The 18,076-nt window shown below is 44.7% G+C and overlaps 1 protein-coding gene across 2 annotated transcripts in view; it reads left to right on the forward strand.

Annotated features, from left to right (window-relative positions):
• The window catches only part of Tmem39b (transmembrane protein 39B), a 21,495-nt gene extending 6,981 nt beyond the window's left edge, over window positions 1-14,514 (forward strand). For both annotated transcript variants that reach the window (XM_027399401.2, XM_027399402.2), the window contains 4 exons: window positions 7,084-7,420; window positions 9,026-9,213; window positions 12,344-12,464; window positions 14,067-14,514. In XM_027399401.2, the coding sequence (XP_027255202.1) occupies window positions 7,084-7,420; window positions 9,026-9,213; window positions 12,344-12,464; window positions 14,067-14,309 (889 nt within the window). In that variant the 3' untranslated portion in view covers window positions 14,310-14,514. The remainder of the gene's footprint in view (window positions 1-7,083; window positions 7,421-9,025; window positions 9,214-12,343; window positions 12,465-14,066) is intronic.
• Window positions 14,515-18,076: the final 3,562 nt, after the last annotated feature.

Here is an 18,076-nt window from a genome sequence, read left to right on the forward strand (position 1 = left end):
TTTGGTTTTATTTATTTATTTATTTATTTATTTATTTATTTATTTATATTTGTGTGTGTCTGTGTGTGTGTGTGTGTGTGTGTGTGTGTGTGTGTGTGTGTGTGTGTGTGTGTGAGTTTAAAAGGTGTTTATAACCTGGGTGTTGGTGGTACAGGTCTTTAATCCCAGCACTTGGGAAGCAGGCAGATCTCTATGAGTTTGAGGCTATTCTTATCTACTAGTTCAAGGACAGCCAGAACTACATAATGAGACCCTGTCTTAAAAAGGGGGGGGTGGAGCTGGAGAGGTGGCTCAACATTTAAGAGTGCTGACTGGTCTTCCAGATGACCCAGGTTCAATTCCCAGCACCCAGATAGAGGCTCACAACTATCTCTAACTCCAGTTCTAGGGGACTTGATACCCTCACAAAGATATACGTAGGCAAAGCACCAATGCACATAAAATGAAAATAAATAGTTTTTAAAAAGCTGTGCAGTGGTGGTGCACACTTTTAATCTCAGCATTCTGAGGGCAGAAGCAAGCAGATCTCTGAGTTCAATGACAGCCTGGTCTACAGAGTAAGTTCTGGAACAGTCAGGGATGCACAGAGAGACCCTGTCTCGAAAAACAACAGTCAAACAAACAATCTCTTTTACTTACAGTTTTAAGTGTTTTTTGTTTTTTGTTTTTTTAGTTTTATGCCTTTTTTTTTATTTATTTGAGACAGGGTCTCACTGTATAACCTAGCTAGCCCAGAACTCATTGTGTAGCCCAAGTTGGCATGAAACACACAGTGCTCCACCTGCCTCTGCCTCTCTCATGGGACTAAAGACGTGTTCCTCCACGTTTTAACTACTTATAGTATTGTAGCTAGACCTTTGATTAGCACTTAAAACTTTTAGTTAGTAATTTTATAATTACCTAATACATTCATATAATTAAAGTTTTTTGTTTTATTTTGGTTGGGGTTTTGTTTTTGGTTTGGTTTTGGTTTTTTGTTTGTTTTGTTTTTTTTTCAAAACAGGGTTTCTCTGTGTAGCTCTGGCTGTCCTGGCATTCGCTCTGTAGACCAGGGTGGCCTTGAACTCAGAGATCTGCCTGCTTCTGCCTCCCAAGTGCTGGGATTAAAGCTGTGCACCACCACTACCTGGCTTGTTTGTTGTTGTTGTTATTTTGTGGGGGTTGAGACAGGATCTCCCTATGCAGCCAGTTAAGAGCTCTTGCTGCTTTTCCAGAGGTCCTGGGCTCCATTCTCAGCACTCACCTGATGGCTGACAACCGCAGCTTCAGTTGCAGACGATCCACGGCACGAATGTTTATAGTGCACAGGCACACATGTAGGCAGAATACTCACAAAAGTAAAGGAATTTTTTTTAAGTCAAAAAAATGAGCCAGGCAGTGGTGGCGCACGCCTTTAATCCCAGCACTGGGGAGCCAGAGGTAGGTGGATCTCTGAGTTCGAGGCCAGCCTGGTCTCCAGAGCGAGTGCCAGGATAGGCTCCAAAGCTACACAGAGAAACCCTGTCTCGAAAAACAAAAACAAAAAAAATGTAAAAAAAATAAATTGAAAAAGTCTACCCTTGACTTCGGCTGCCTCCCAGCCATCTTGTTGAGTAATCAGCACTGTTTCTGGCTTCTTCTTCTTCTTCTTCTTCTTCTTCTTCTTCTTCTTCTTTTCTTTTCTTTTCTTTTCTTTTCTTTTTTTTTTTTAAGACAGGGTTTCTCTGTGAAGCTTTGGAGCCTGTCCTGGAACTAACTCTTGTAGACCAGGCTGGTCTTGAATTCACAGCGATCAGCCTAACTCTGCCTCCCAAGTGTTGGTATTAAAGATGTTCGCCATTACCGTCCAGCCTTGTTTCTGTTTTTTATTTTGTTTTGTTTTGTTTTGTTTTTCTTTTTGGTTTTTCGAGGCAGGGTTTCTCTGTGGCTTTAGAGGCTGTCCTGGAACTAGCTCGGCTTGTTTCTGGTTTCTTGTATAACCTGGATGTATATAGCACATATATAAGCATACCACACACAACATGCAAGCTTATACACACTGATTCCCTACAATGGTAGATGGATGTAGCTCACCCTCTCATCTCCCCACTTTTCCAATGGTTCCAGTATTTGAGAGCTTTTTTTCCCTCCGTTTGGTTATCTTTGTCACTAATATATTTTGCAGCCAGGTGGTGGTGTCACACACCTTTAATCGCAGCATGTGGGAGGCAGAGGTAGACAGATCTCTTTGAGTTTGAGGCCAACCTGGTCTAACAGAGTGAGTTCCAGGACAGTCAGGACTACACAGAGAAACCCTATCATGAAAAAACAAATCAAAATAAAATAAATAAATAAATAAATATTTTTTGTTTTGTGGTACAACTCTTGATTAGCATGTGCATAACTGATTTCCATATCAAGACATTGCAAAACAGTATCTTTTAGTCGTCAGCAATACTGTTTTGAATCAGAATACTGTGACCCCTTTGGGGCTGCAAAGATAGCTCTCAGTGGTTAATAGTACATATTCCTCTTCCTGAGGACAGGAGTTAAGTTCCCAGCACTCATGTATGTGATTCTAGCTCCTGGGGACATAACTCACTTTTCTGGACTCTGGGAGTACCTGCAGTCACATATGCACATATTCACATAACTATACGCATATAATTTTTTTTAAATTTAAAGAAAAATAATTAGGAATCTACCTATTGCCTCTTCTTTTCCTTTCCTCCTCTCCTTCCTGGCAACTGTAGTCACTTACATTGTCAAGGCCGATATCCACATTCTCTTACATAACCACATTTCAGCTTTCCATCCTTTCCTGAAGCTAGTTATAAAAATTAAATACTACTAAGTAGTGTAGTCTTAGTAAGTGTACAAAAATACCACTCATTGTTTTAGTTTCTAGGTTATGGTCTTTGGCCTCATGAAAAGACTCTTGCTAGTGTCAGAGTCAAATAGTTTCTCTTGAATTCTGTTTCTTAAACTCATGCCATATTTTAGTGTGCTTCATATTTAAATAATAACACTCTTAAATGGAGTTTGTAATCGCCTTTCTTTTTTCTTGTTGACAAACGAAAAGATGGCCTGTTATCATCTCCTCATGTTTATCCAGCCCATCAAACATGCTGTCTGTTACCTGAAGTCCGTTCCTTTCACCATCAGAGATTACCCCCCCCCCAGGACCCCCATCCTCCTGTTCCAGAATGAAGTGGCTGCTCTGTAGGCTGCTATATAGCTCAGCCTGGGACATCCCTTGCTGCCCTTCTGACTTGGCATGCTTTCTTGGGTCCCATGCCTTCTCTGGTTTCTCCCTTGTTTTGCTAAGTACATTATCAGGTAATTGCCCTAGCAATGACTGTTTGGGAGTGTGTGCATTTTATGTCTTTGCATGTCCAAAATGTCTTTATTCTACCTTTACCCTTTTTTTTAATCCTTTTTGTTTTGTTTTCTCCATTTATTTATATGTATGTATGTGAGCCTATGAATTTATGTGTTCAAGAGCCTGCAGAGACCAGAAGAGAACATCACCTGGGGCTTGATGTACTGGTGACTGTGAGCTACCACGTAGGTCCTGAGAACTCAACCTGGTCCTCTGCAAGAACAATAAGCACTCTTAACTGCTGAGCTATCGCTCCAGCTCTCTCTACCCCAATTCTTGATTGATGGTTTGCTAAATACAGATTTCCAAGTTGAGATTCATATTTTCCCTTGCTTCTAGTATACAGTGTGGCTTGTGAGAAGTCTGATGCCAATTTCATTCCAGGTTCTAAGAGTTTTTGGGAATAGTCTATCTTTTAATTACTTGAGATTTTACGAGTGTCTGATGTAGAGTTTTCATTATTCACCTGTCAGAATTCTGTAATTCTTCATTCTGGGAAATGTTCTATTTTGCTTTTTTTTTTTCCTCTGGAACTTGTATTTGTTAGATAGCAAATCTCATGGTTTAAATATGTTTCTCTTATATTTTCTCTCATGTTTTTTATATCTGCCTCCCTGCTTCTCTTTTTGCTTCTAGAGAGATATCCTAAAATTTGTCTTACAGCAATTTGAGATCTCTGCATCCCTAGAAATCATGTTTTTCATCTCTGACACTTCTTTATTGATTTCTGATTGTGTGTGTGTGTGTGTGTGTGTGTGTGTGTGTGTGTATGTGTGTTTCTCTGCTGGAACTCACCTTGTCAGCCAGGGTGGCCTCGAACCCAATGAAATCCACCTACCTCTGCCTCCCGAGCTGGGATTAAAGGTGTGTGCCTCCACACCTGGCCCTTAAATTTTTTTAAATTATGTTTATTTGTATAAGTGCATGTGTGAGCCGGCGTTGGTGGCGCCAGGATAGGCTCCAAAGCTACACAGAGAAACCCTGTCTCGAAACACAAACAAAAAAAAGTGGATGTGTGTGCATTCTATGGTACACATGTGGAGATCAAAAGATATTTACAGGAGTTGGTTTTCTCCTCCACCACATGGGTTCCAGGTGACTAAGTCAAGTTGTCAATCTTGGTGACAAGTACCTTTACTCACTCGGCCATCTCTCTGGCCCTTACTGGTGATATTTTGTTTGTGATCTAACAAATAAAGCTTGCCTGAAAGCTGGGTGGTGGTGGCGCATGGCATGCCTTTAATCCCAGCACTTGGGAGGCAGAGGCAGGCGGATCTCTGTGATTTTGAGACTAGCCTGGTCTACAAGAGCTAGTTCCAGGACAGCCTCCAAAGCCACAGAGAAACCCTGTCTCGAAAAACAAAAAAACAAACAAAAAAAAAGAGACTTTCCTGAAGATCAGAGTGTGGAGCTAAGCCACTAGTTAGCCATAGAGGCCAGGCAGTGGTAGCACACACCTGTAATCCCAGTACTCGGGAGACAGAGGCAAATGATCTCTGTGAGTTCAAGGCTACTTTGGACTACAGTAGATCCATTCTCAAAGAGAAACAGAGCTCACACCTTTTATCTCAACACTAGGGAGGTGGAGACAGGAGTGATATGGCCGGATGGAGAGAGGGAATATAAGGGGGAGGAGACAGGAGCTCAGGGCATTCAGTCTGAGGATTCCTAAAGACATGATTACTGATTGGGTTTGAAGATTCGGTAGAGGTGAGAAGTCTCTCTAGTGGCTGGATTTTTTTACTTCTCTGGTTTTTTAGCATATACCCAGATATCTGACTCCGGGTTTTTATGATTAAGTACTACTAGAACTCGTGTGACGTTACCCCCTTGTCATCCCTTTGGATTCTGTCCAGTTCATCCTACAGATGTCCAAATCTAAGATGTTCAAGTCCTGTTTGACAGGCAGTTACATACATCTTCCTGTATACCTCATTATCTAGATTACCTTTAATACCTAATTATTAGGTATTAATAGCATCAATGTAAATGCTATGTAAAAAGTTTCCAATTCAAATAAAGTTGATAACTATTGTTTAAAGATGCATGCCAAAGGGAAAACTATACATGTTCAGTACAGAAACAGGCAACAACTGTGATAGGCTTAGGCTTGTGTATATAGCACACATCATCAAGAATGTAACATTTCTTCCAACGTAGTGGCAAATGCCTATAGTCTGAGCATTGAGGATGTCGAGACAGGAGGATCTTAATTTGGAGAATTGCCTAGTCTACCTAACAAGTTAAGGATAAAGCTAAGGCTGGGTTACATAGTAACACTCTGTCTCCAAAATAATTTTAGTGAGGCTAGTTAAAGCTGTAGTTGTACTCTTTCTGGTTATGGGTCCTGTATAGTTTGTCCTTATAGTCCCAGCCACACGCTCCAATAACCCTTGACAAATTCTTCCTATCCTTGCTCGGGTACTGCTTAGGGGACATATGTGTGCCGTTCAAGTGTCCGTTTCAGCACCTGGCACATAATAGACACAGGATAAGTATTTGTTTCTGTACATTCTCCCCTGCAAAGTGAAGAGCATTCTCTTATATATATGCATCCATTTATGCAACCTAGAGCTGTTTTGTGGCATTGTGTTATATTTTGCTTTTTTGAGTGTGGTCTCGATGTATAGCTCAGGCTAGCCTGGAACCCATGATCTTTTTGCCTCAGCATCCCAGGTTCTGAAATTACTGGCACATGCCACCATTGTCCATCTTATGCCTTTTTTGTTTCCTTGTTTTTGTTTTTTGAGACAGAATCTCTGAAGGTGGTCCTGGTTGTCCTGGCACTCACTCTGTAGATCAGGCTGGCCCCAAACTCAGAGAACCGCCTGCCTCTGCCTCCCGAGTAGTGAGATTAAAATAAAGACACACCCTGCCTGCTCCCCGTCTTATGCTTTTAATTGATTGGAGGTGGGTTATTTTGGGGTTTTTTTGCTTTGTTTTTCTTAATTTATTTAGTCCCTGACACTTCTAGGTCTAAACCTTGGTTCTCTTTCTTCCTTACTAATTGTATAACCTTTGAGAACTTAACACTGCTGTGACCCACAGCTTCCTTGAGAAAAGGATTAAATCATAGCACCTAACACCTGTTATTCTTATAAGAAAGAAGGGGTTGGAGAGATGGTTCAGTGGTTAAGAGCACTGACTGTTGTTCCGGAGGACCTGGGTTCAATTCCCAGCACTGCATGGCAGCTAACAACTGTTTGTAACTACAAGTCTGACATCCTCACACAGGCATAGATGCCCGAAAAACACCAATGCAAATAAATAAATTCTTTAAGAAAGAAACAAAGAAAAAGAAAGAAAAGGGTACATGTAGAATACTTAGCCTGAGCCAGGTGGTGGTGGAGCATGTCTTTAATCCCAGTATTCAGGAGGCAGAGGCGATTCATTCTCTGAGTTTGAGACCAGCCTGGTCTACAGAGTCAGTTCCAGGACAGCTGTAAACTAGGGCTACTATGCCCAATGAGTGTGGGTTGCCATGGTGATTGTTAGTTATCACCTTGCAGGAAAGAACTTGCTTCCTACTGTATGCTCAGTTCCAGCGTGTACTTGATACTAAGACACGTTTTTGAACTATTGACTTGGATGGAGGGATGGCAGGATAGGAGAATGAGTAAGCTTTCCTCTCAGAGTATCCTCCAGGCCCGAGGCCTCGCGAGAGAAGCGGAGCCCTTCCTGGGCTGAGGGTCGGGACCCCGGCCTTTGGACAGGGCTGGCCTCACCACTGTCTTGTACGGCAGGTTTGGGATGTACATTCCGTTCCTGCAGCTGAACTACGATCTTCGCAAGACAAACCTCTTCAGCCATGTGGCTTCCATGGGGCCCCGAGAAGCAGTCAGTGGCCTGGCAAGGAGTCGGGACTACTTGCTGACCCTGCGGGAGACGTGGAAGCAGCACACTCGGCAGCTGTATGGCCCAGAAGCCATGCCCACCCATGCCTGCTGCTTGTCACCCAGCCTCATCCGCAACGAAGTAGAGTTCCTCAAAATGGACTTCAACTGGCGCATGAAGGAGGTGCTTGTCAGCGCCATGCTGAGCGCCTACTACGTGGCCTTCGTGCCTGTCTGGTTCGTCAAGGTACACAGCTCAGCACAGGAAAAGTGTGTGTGTGTGTGTGTGTGTGTGTGTGTGTGTGTGTGTGTGTGTGTGTACATAAAGGTGGAAGCCAGAGATTGTAATTGGGTGTCTTCCTCAGTTGTTCTCCACCTTATTTGTTTCTTTTTTTTAGATTTTATTTATTTATTACGTATACAACATTCTGCTTCCATGTATATCTGCACACCAGAAGAGGGCAGCAGATCTCATAATGATGGCTGTGAGCCACCATGTGGTTGCTGGGAATTGAACTTAGGACCTCTGGAAAAGCAGTCAGTGCTCTTAACCTCTGAGCCGTCTCTCCAGCCCCTCCACCTTATTTCTTGAGATGGTCTGTTATTGAATCTGGAGCTTATGATTTGTCTAGACCAGGAGATATTCCTGTCTCTGCTTTCCTGGTGCTGAATATGCAGACACTGAGCCACCATACCCAGCTTTTTTACATAGATTCCGAGGACTAGAACTCGGGTCCTCTTGCTTTACCAGCTAAGTCATCCTCCCAGCCTCATCTCTGCCACTTTTGGTTGAATTTCCCCTCTGGAATCAGTAATAAAAAGAACAAGGGTTCTTGTAAGGGAGTGACCTATCTAAGAACTCCTGATCAATGGAAGAATCTTCATAAGTCAGTGACTGCTTTGGCACAGGTCTGTGAGTGTCCTGTTTTGCCATAGAATAAAGAAACCAGGAGCTAGGGCAGGAGATAATGGCTCAGCAATTAAGACTATTGCTGCTCCTACAGAGGACCAGGATTCGGTTCCCAGTGTGCCCACATGGTGCCTCACAATTTTCTTTTTGTTGGTTTGCTTGTTTTTTGAAACGGTTTCTCTGCGTAACAGCCCTGGTTGTCCTGGAACTAGCTCTGTAGACCAGGCTGGCCTGGAACTCACAGAGCTCCATCTATTTCTGCCTCCCACAGACATACTGGCAAAATACTCATACACATTACATAAAATATTTTTTTTCTTTAGTTATTGTGTATGAGTATTTTTTGCCTATGTATATAGGTCTATACACCACTTATGTGCCTGGTGTCCTCAGAGGCCAGAAGAGGGTATTAGAGTCCCTGGAATTGGAGTTAGAGATAGTTATGAGTCACCATGTTGGTGCCAGGAATTGAACCCAGATCCTGTGGAAAAGCAGCAGCCAGTGCTGTTAACTATTGAGACACATCCCTGTCACCACATGAAATGTTTTAAAATTGGATGTTAAGAAGACTCTGTCTGCAGAGAACTTTGATATATATAAAATCTCTAATGCCTGGATTGTTTGTGGTTCCCGTTACCCTCATCTAATTAATGAGGAAAGGAAAGCATAGACAAGTTAAATTGTTTGCTAGAAGTCAGTTACAGTTAATCTTTTGGATCCCGGAGCTCTGACCCCAGTGGGCAGTAGAGCAATATTCCGTCATAGGAAATGGGCTGCTAGAGGTAGACTCTAAGCTGCCCTTCTGAGGTTTGTAATTGTTGGATTCAGGCCATCCTGAAATCCCCATGGTACTGCCCTGGCTTCAAGGTAGAATCAGGGAAGGGAGAGGGAGTGAGGCCGTTGTGGATATCCTGAGCCTGACCCGCGTCCTGCTCTCCTCAGAATACCCATTACTATGACAAGCGTTGGTCCTGCGAGCTCTTCCTGCTGGTGTCCATCAGCACCTCTGTGATCCTCATGCAGCACCTGCTTCCTGCCAGCTACTGTGACCTGCTGCATAAGGCTGCTGCCCATCTAGGCTGCTGGCAAAAGGTGGACCCAGCTCTTTGCTCCAACGTGCTGCAGCACCCGTGAGTTGCCCCACCCTGCCCTGCCCAACAACCCCAGTTCCCCTGGTCAGGGTATGGAGTCACTCCCTATCTTCTCACTAACTCAGTTGGCCAGCAAATAGTTATGAAGCTGGTCTTATATATTAGGACTTGTTTCTAGAGTATTGTGGGGCCCCAGATAGACCTGTTCTTTGTCCTTGAGTAGCTCGCAGGTATACTGCGCATGGGAGGGGCACAGGTGGAACTCACTGGACCTACTGACTTTCTCATTTACTGTCCCATTTGTTCACTCACTCACTGACTTACTGCTCATGCATGCAGTTATTCTTCACTTCTGTCCCTGCCCACTGATTCCCTCCACTAGTACATGGCCTCCTTCTTCAGCAGTCATCCCCAGCCTGGGGCTCTGTATCAGGCAGAGGAGCTTGGTCTTTGACCTATAAGTGAGGGGAGCTATGTGTTCTTTTCAAAACCTCAGTCAAGACAAAATGAGGTTCTCTGTTAGCTTGTGGTAAACCCTATCTAGGGATAAAACAACAGATGAAATCTTTAACAAATTCACACACTGATGAAGGAAGATAACCACATAAAAATGAGTTAAGATGAGTGAGCAAAAGACCTAGCTGCAGGCTAACACTGTTCCCAGAACAGAAGTTCACATCTTCCTGCACAGCAGCCCTGGGATGCTGAGCTAACCTTTACCCTCCTCATTCTTCACTGGTGCCTAATACTTGCACAGCCCTTCATCTGAGCCCCTGTCCTGATTATACTAATCATCACTCATCGAAAGTTCTCATACCTGAGTCTGAAGCCAGCCAAGAGGAAGCATCTAGGACAGCTTTTTAGCTGGAGGTAATTAGAGTAAAAGCACAAACAGAGAGGCCAAGGGCCTTGTGTTAGTGCTCCTGTCAATCAGGATCCTTTGCCTGCTCGGTTTAGGAGGTCCAGAGAGAAGCAACCTTCCTGAATTCACCACAAGAGGGCTTGGCTTCACCTGCTATGCTGGAGAGAAGGAAGTAGTAGGCTAATATAGCTGGATGTAATGGCTGATGTCTTTAATCCCAGCACCTGGGAGGCAGAGGCAACTTCTGACTTCAAGGTCAGCCTGGTGTACAGAGTGAGTTCCAGGACAACCAGGGTTATACAGAGAAACCCTGTATTGAAAAACCAAAAAAAGAAAAGAGACAGAAAGAAAGCAAGCTGCCTGTCTGTATCACACTCAGGTGTTTGACTAAGGTCGAGACCCTTTGCACAGGTTCCAGGCTGATTGGCTGGGGCCGATGAGCCCTTCGTATTTTTCCTACATCCTAACACACACGTTGCTTCTGGCCAGACCAAACCTCTTTGGGTTCTGATATACTTCATGCACTTCCACATCCAGCTTGTCCCCATGATGTGTCTTTTGCTTGGAATGTTCTTTCTGTCCTGCCTTCTTTCCTGACTGCCTAGAAGATCCAGGTGTCCTCCTCAGTAAAGGACCTCTCTCTCCTTTCAGTGCCTTCCACCATACTCCCTCCAGGTGCTATGTTCTATTCCTTTGTCTCCTGCCACTCATTCCAGGACTGAAAGCCTCTAGAAACCATGCCTCTTGTCTGTGTAGCACACAGCTATCCTCTCTCTCTTATTTCAGTGTCTTGCTAGGTTTTGTATGTGTTTGTGTTTTTATTATTTAAATTGATTTGTTTTAATTTATGGATATGAATGCTTTGCCTGCATTTCTGGTGACCACAGAGGTCAGAAGAGGGTGTCACATTGCCTGGAACTGAAATTACAGATGGTTGTGAGCCACCACATGGGTGCTGGAAATTTAACCAGTGCTGTTAACTGCTGCTGAGCCATTGCTCTAGATCTATCTTTTTTATTTATTTATTTTTTTAGGTAAAATTTACATAGAGTGAAGCATACTATACAAACTACAAATTCTACAATTAGTTGACTTTGTTTTGTTTGTTTTTGTTTTTGAGACAGGGTTTTCTCTGTAGCCCTGGCTTTTCTGGAACTTGATAAAGAGACAAGGCTGGCCTCAGACTAAGAAATCTGCCTGCCTCTGCCTCCCAAATGCTGGAGTAAAGGCGTGCAACACCACCGCCTTGGCCTCAGTAGTCACTCCTGTGGCCAGCTTCTTTCATTCAGTGTTATATCTTGGGGCCGTGTGTTTTTAAGTGAATGAATCAATGAGGGTGGAATACTGGTTACACGAGAGCTCCTGATAGCTATATCCAGGACCCTAGATTCCCCCAAATCTCATAGGAATTGGAAGGAAACTCCCTGCTTTCATTTGGCTTCTCAGGGACAAGATTTTATTGCATTCTCTGAGGACCCAGCATGAAATAGATGCTGTCTACTTCCTAAAGAGATGATACAGACTAGGAGACAAATGGCAAACACTGGGGGGTGTGGACCAGTCAGTGAGCAGCAAGATCTTCAAGGAATAATAGAAGATCCCCGAGGAGCAGATAGGAAGTGGGGGGAGTAGAGGGAGAGGAGAAAGGCGGACCTGGGAATGTAAAAAATAAGATGATGATGATGATGATGATGATGATGATGATGATGATGATGATGATAATAATAAATACACCACTGTGAGAATAAAAAGAAAGAGCAAAAATAAAAAGAATAGACAATACTCATTTCTGTAAAGAGCTTGAGAAAGGCTTTCTGGAGGACCTTAGATTTAGAAAGATTAGAAAGAGCCTTTCAGGATAAGGCATGGGAAGGTCGGTCTGTTTGGAGGGAGTGACTGATGCAAGAATATGAGCATTGCAGTGGAAGTCAAGGGTTGCTATGTAGGATCTCAGGAAGCCGTGTCAGATCTATGGAATGCTGCAAAGCCTTCAGCACATTTTAAACAGAGCAGTCACATTTACCCCTGGTCCACCGAGGTAGCCGTGTGGTGGACCCTTACAATCGAGGCAAATTGAAAGGAAAGAGTTTTTCTTCATAACCCCTCACCCCTAGACATCTAAGTGCAGTGAATTACTTGTGATTGTTACCCCACTTTATAGAGGAGGCAGCTGAGACCCAGAAGAGTCACAGTGTCAGAATGGTAGAAATGGAAGTAGAGCCCAGTGACCACCCTGTGCCCAGTCCTCTAGTACCCATTTTCATGGATGACCTGGGGACGAAATGTATGCTTGGACTGTGCCTCCAGGTGGACAGAAGAATGCATGTGGCCCCAGGGCGTGCTGGTGAAGCACAGCAAGAGCGTCTACAAAGCCGTGGGCCACTACAATGTTGCCATCCCCTCTGACGTCTCCCACTTCCGGTTCCACGTGAGTGCTCCTTTCTGGGCAGGAGAATGGGTGGGGCCTCATCTTCAAGGCAGGGCGTGGGTGGGCTTAGCAGGATGATAATAGCTGTTCTCACTATTTCCAAAACCCAGAGGACAGTGCACACATGCAGTCCAGGGATGTCCAGAGCACTGAAGATGGTACAATAAAAGGAAGGGTTCTGCAGGTTCTATGGCTCATGCCTTTAAACCTAGCACTGAAGGAGAGAGAGAAGGGCGAGGAGGTACAGACTGATAGACGGAGGCAGAGAGATCTTAGCAGTGGACATAATACTGATGAATCCATTTGCTGTGTCCCATGCATTTTTAACTTACTCAAGGGTACCTTATTGAGAAACTTAGGAACTCATGCAAATGGCCTGAGTCAGCACAGGGAAAAGGCTTGCTTGCCTTGACTCAGCAAGGCTGTTGGCCTCCAATCCCTTTTCCAACCGAGACTCCATGGCACTGCTATATCTGAAGGAGCTGAAATTACCTTACTTCCTAGTAACCTCTGCTGGAGCTGGGGGACCCTGTGGAGCCAGGACACTAGGATCACAGTTTGGGAGATTATTAATCTGGGAAGTTATTTTATTGTTTTCCCTTTTTTGGTTTTTTGAGACAGGGTTTCTCTGTAACTTTGGAGATGTCCTGACATTGGCTCTGTAGACCAGGCTGGCCTTGAACTCACAGAGATCTGCCTGCCTCTGCCTGCCTCCTGCGTGCTGGGATTAAAGGGGTACTCCACCACTGCCCAGCCAGCAGTTATCTTCATTTCACTGAGAGAGAGGAGTCTTGCTTCTAGACTCACAGCCCAGGCCTGAGCCCAGCATCCTGTCTCTTCAGCTCCCTCACCCCGCTACAAGTTTGGGGTTCTTTTCCTCGCAGACTGAAATCCATAGACATTGGTGCTCTTGAGCTTAGCGGAAAATGTTTTGAGTTCTACATTTCATTTTCCTTCATGACATACTGTAAGACTGAGAGTGTTGCCATGACCCCTTATGCTTCCAGAGGTAGAAATGCTTCAGAGGAAGCAGTAAGAACTGTAGTACATTCTCAGACTTCCCATACATTTGATGCCCAGCAACTAAAAATAAATAAATGGTTTTCCATGCTGATGATACAAGATTTGCTGAGCTAAAGTTTGTTGTACATATGAAGCCTGGATTCAGTCCCTAGCACTGTAAAAAAAAAAAAAAAAGCGGGGTGGGGGGATTCTGATTTGTTCAGGCCCAACAATACCACAGGACAGCCTCCAAAGCCATAGAGAAACCCTGTCTCAAAAAACCAAAAAAAAAAAAAAAAAAAAAAAAAAAAGGTTAAGTGGGCTGGGCGGTGGTGGTGCATGCCTTTGATCCCCAGGACTTGGGAGGCAGAGTTAGGCTGATCTCTGAGTTCGAGGCCAGCCTGGTAACAAATAGCAGAAGTATTTTTAACAGCTTATGTGGAAGTAGCAGAACACTACAAGCAAAGACAGATAGGTGGCAGCGTTCACCCCTGATCTTACACAGTCTTCCCCCACCCAAGTCCACATGGGCCCCCAAGAGATTGTTCCCTTTACCATGTGTCAAGACCCTTCTGGCCTCTGCCTACCCGCCCTGGGTAGTTCTTTTTCAGCAACCCCCTGAGGATCCTTAACATCCTCTTGCTGCTGGAGGGCGCCGTCATTGTCTACCAGCTGTACTCCTTAATGTCCTCGGAAAAGTGGCACCAGACCGTTTCCCTGGCCCTCATCCTCTTCAGCAACTACTATGCCTTCTTCAAGCTGCTCCGGGACCGCCTGGTACTGGGCAAAGCCTACTCGTACTCAGCCAGTTCCCAGAGAGGCCTGGACCACCGGCCCTCCTGAGCTCCAGGGCGATGCTCAACACAGCATCCAGGCTGCACCCAAGGGCCTCCTGGCCAAGGGCTGTTGGGTTGTGTTGGGGGGGAGGGGCAAAAAAACAAAAAACCCAAAAAAATCCACCAGAGCTTTGTATTTTTGTTACGTATGTTTCTTTCTTTGATAATTGATGTGATAAGAAGAAAAAGTCTTATTTTTATACTCCCAATAAGCCTGTGTCCTGTGGTTCTTTCTCTGTGGAGTCAGAGGTGTGAGCTTCCAAACTGGGATGCTCCTTGTCTGGCTTCTCTGGATCCCAGAGGCTATGATAGCTGTGATTGCTGATACTAACTGAAGGCCAGTTGTGTACAAAAGCTTCTGTGTGTACTACTTCAGGCCTTGTCATCCTCATTTTGACAACCCTAGGGAGTTATGTGCTGCCACTCCCATAGGTGAACTGAAACTCACAGCTCTAATGACTTGCCATGGTAACAGGTCTATGGAATGGTTAGCTGGGTATAAAAATCTTCTGAAAGGCGGTGATACTGCTGTCCTAGTAGAATATATCTTGATTCTCCCAGCAAGCAGTCACCACAACCCTGTCTTGTGCCAGGTGCCAAGCCAGGACACTGCTTTATGGTGGGGAGAGAATGCTGGTAAGGTGGTTTAGAGGGTCAAGGCACTTTGCACAAACCCTGACAACCAGAGTTCAATCCCTGGGCTCAATATGGTGGAAGGAGAGAACTGACCCCTGTTAGTCATGCTCTATCCTCTACACACACATCAAATAAATGTAATTTTTAGTTATTTTTAGATTTATGTATATGAATGATTAGTCTGTATGTATGTTTGTGTGTGTGTGTATGTTCCACATGTGTGCCTAGTGCCCTTGGAGGTTAGAAGAGGGCATTGAAACCCCTGAGAACAGGTGGTTTGGGAGCTACCAAATATTTTCTGGTAATCAAACCCTGGTCCTTGTGGGAGCAGCAATGGTGAGGTGAGCTAACTCTCCAGCTCAATCAGTGTAATTTTTTTTTTTTTTTCCGCTGAGACAGGGTTCCTCCTCTGTGTACCTTTGGAGCCTGCCCTGGAACTCACAGAGATACACCTGCATCTGCCTCCCGAGTGTTGGGATTAAAGGCGTGCACCACCACACCTGGCATAACACAAATTTTAAAATCACATTTATTGGAAGCCAGCTCGTGGTGATGCATGCCTTTAATCCCAGCACTCAGGAACCAGAGGCAGGTGGATCTCTCTGAGTTTGAGGACAGCCTGGGCTACATAGTGAGACCCTGTCTCGAAAAAAAGTGTTTTCTGAAAAGAAAAGAATAAAACAAACAGCACAAAAGGGAGGCAGTAGTGATTGCTCTGGCCACTCGGTGAGCATGAAGAGGAAAGCTTCCCACTGAGAGCACAGGAGAGGAGGTTTGTGGTGGTGGGGAGAGTGAGACAGAAATGTGTCCAATCACATGAAAAAGTGAGAGATCTCCGGGAAGGTCAGATCCTGACTGAGGGGGACTGTCCTAGAATGGAAACAAAGCTATGTGAAGGGTCCCCTGGCTCCTCCAGGCATAGTTTAGGGTGCTCCAAGGAGAAGGGCTGCACTCACCTCAGCCTCTCTACTCTTGGCCACAGGGTATGCAGATGAGCTGTGGTGGAGGGGACACAGACTTGACCAGTTTGGTGCCTCTGTTTATCAGGCACTGTGCCTGAAGTTGGGGTAACACAGATGAGGAAGATCTCTTCCTTTCCTTAGATGATAGGGAGATGTGAATATACCTTGGGAGTAAATCACTGTGAAATGTTAAAGCAGAATACAGCTGTAGGAGCAGAGAGGACCCAGAAGACAGGCTTCTCGGAAGAAGTGATAAGGGAATTGGATCTTGAATGGTTGATCAATGGTCAAACAAGGGCAGGGATGGTACCAGGGTCCAAGCCCAGGGGACTGCATAAGCAGATGCAGAGAAGATGGAGTCTGCTTGGGGAAAAGGGTTCCTCAGCTATGCTGGGAATCTAAGCTTCCTTTGGTGAATGGTCCAAGAACCAGCCTGTGTGCCAGATTGAGATGTTTGGGCATTCCTGAGAAGGGGCAGCAGCAGAAAATAGCTAGGCAAAAAAGTGACACTAATGTAGTTCCCTTTCTTTTGTTTTCTTATGTTGGTCTTTTTCATATATATTTTTTCATATATTTTTTTCCGTATATACCCCCCCCAGCCTAAAACAGGGTCCTGTACTTGCTAGGCCAGTACTCTTACTCTACCACTGAGCTAAATCTCTAACCCAAACACTAATATTTTTTGTTTTTGTTTTTAATTAGTTGTGTATGTGTATGCACAAGCAGGTATTTTTGTGTCACAGAACGTGTGTAGAGACAATGTACAAGTTTCAAGGGTTGGAAACCCCTGTGTACCAGAAAGTCCAGGGCCCAGCTCTGGTGGGTCATCAGGCTTGTGCAGTAAGTACTTTTACCTGCTGCCATTTCTCTGGTACTTAATGTCTATGGTTTTAAAGCAGATGGGGCGGGGGGGGGGGGACAATTGGGCCTGGAGATGTGTGAGGTAAGGAGTCAAGTTAGCATGATACATTTTACTTGAGTATTTCTTTTCCTCCTGTTGAGTTTTTTCCCTTCATTGGCCAGGCATTTGGGTAGACTTGGCAATTTGTGATAGGCCCTAAGGTCCAGATACAAGAGTCTTCTTTCTCCTTACAAAAGATGGAGACTAAAGATTGGCCATAACCCCAGCTCTGTGTGTGGCACTAGGTATCAGCCCAGCATTCCTTGATTCAGAAGGCAAAAGCTTTAATTTCCTCATCGCTAGGAAAGGGAGCTCACTAACTTGTGAATTTCTTTTTTCTTTATTCATTCAGTAGTCATAACCCAGGTGGTGGCCATGGTGTTAAGCAATACAGAACTGACCCTTACTCTAACTCGTGAGGTTAGTGTACTCTGCCAAACACACACACACACACACACACACACACCCTCTCGCTGGAGAATCTTTTAAACTCCTCTTGGTGCGATAGTGCACACCTGTGAGCTCAACACTGGGAGGTGGAAGCAGGAGATCTGGAGTTCAAAGTCATCCTTATCTACTTATCAGAGGACAGCCTGGGACACCCCCAACCCTGTCTCACACAAACAAAATAAAATAAAGGTCTGGAGCCTTTCATCCCAGTGCTTGAGAGGCACAGGTAGGTGACTCTGAGTCTGCTGTCTGCCTGGTCTATAGAGAGGTACAGGTCACCCAGAGGCATATAGTGAAACCCTGTCTCCAGTGAACAAAAATGAGAAACAAACTCCAGTCTAATCTTGACTCCTTTTCCTTATCTCCATAGCCTTGAACAAGTCACTTCCCCTCTCTAGACGATCCTTATTCAGTTCTATATGGCCTTAATTATAAAAAGAAGGGGTGTCTTTCTGGGAAAGGAGGCCTCACCATAAAGAAGAAATAAAAACAGGAAAAGTTGAGAACTTGGTACATTGTTCAGTATATATTCTTTGTAGTCCCCTTAAGCCTGTCTATTCCTTCCCTGATTGACACCTGGAGTGGCTGCCTTCTGGGGCCTTATTTTAGGTTTTTTGTTTTTTTGTTGTTTGTTTTTTTTCCTTGGTTTTTCGAGACAGGATTTCTCTGTCTTTGGAGGCTGTCCTGGAACTCTCTATAGACAAGGCTGGCCTCGAATTCACAGAGATCCACCTGCCTCTGCCTCCCGAGTGCTGGGATTAAACCACCAACGCCCAGCTGCCTTCTTCTTTAAACGCCTGCTCACCCTGTCATCTCCAGGAGGGA

Source organism: Cricetulus griseus, chromosome 2, assembly GCF_003668045.3.
Source record: "Cricetulus griseus strain 17A/GY chromosome 2, alternate assembly CriGri-PICRH-1.0, whole genome shotgun sequence".
NCBI lineage: Eukaryota > Metazoa > Chordata > Mammalia > Rodentia > Cricetidae > Cricetulus > Cricetulus griseus.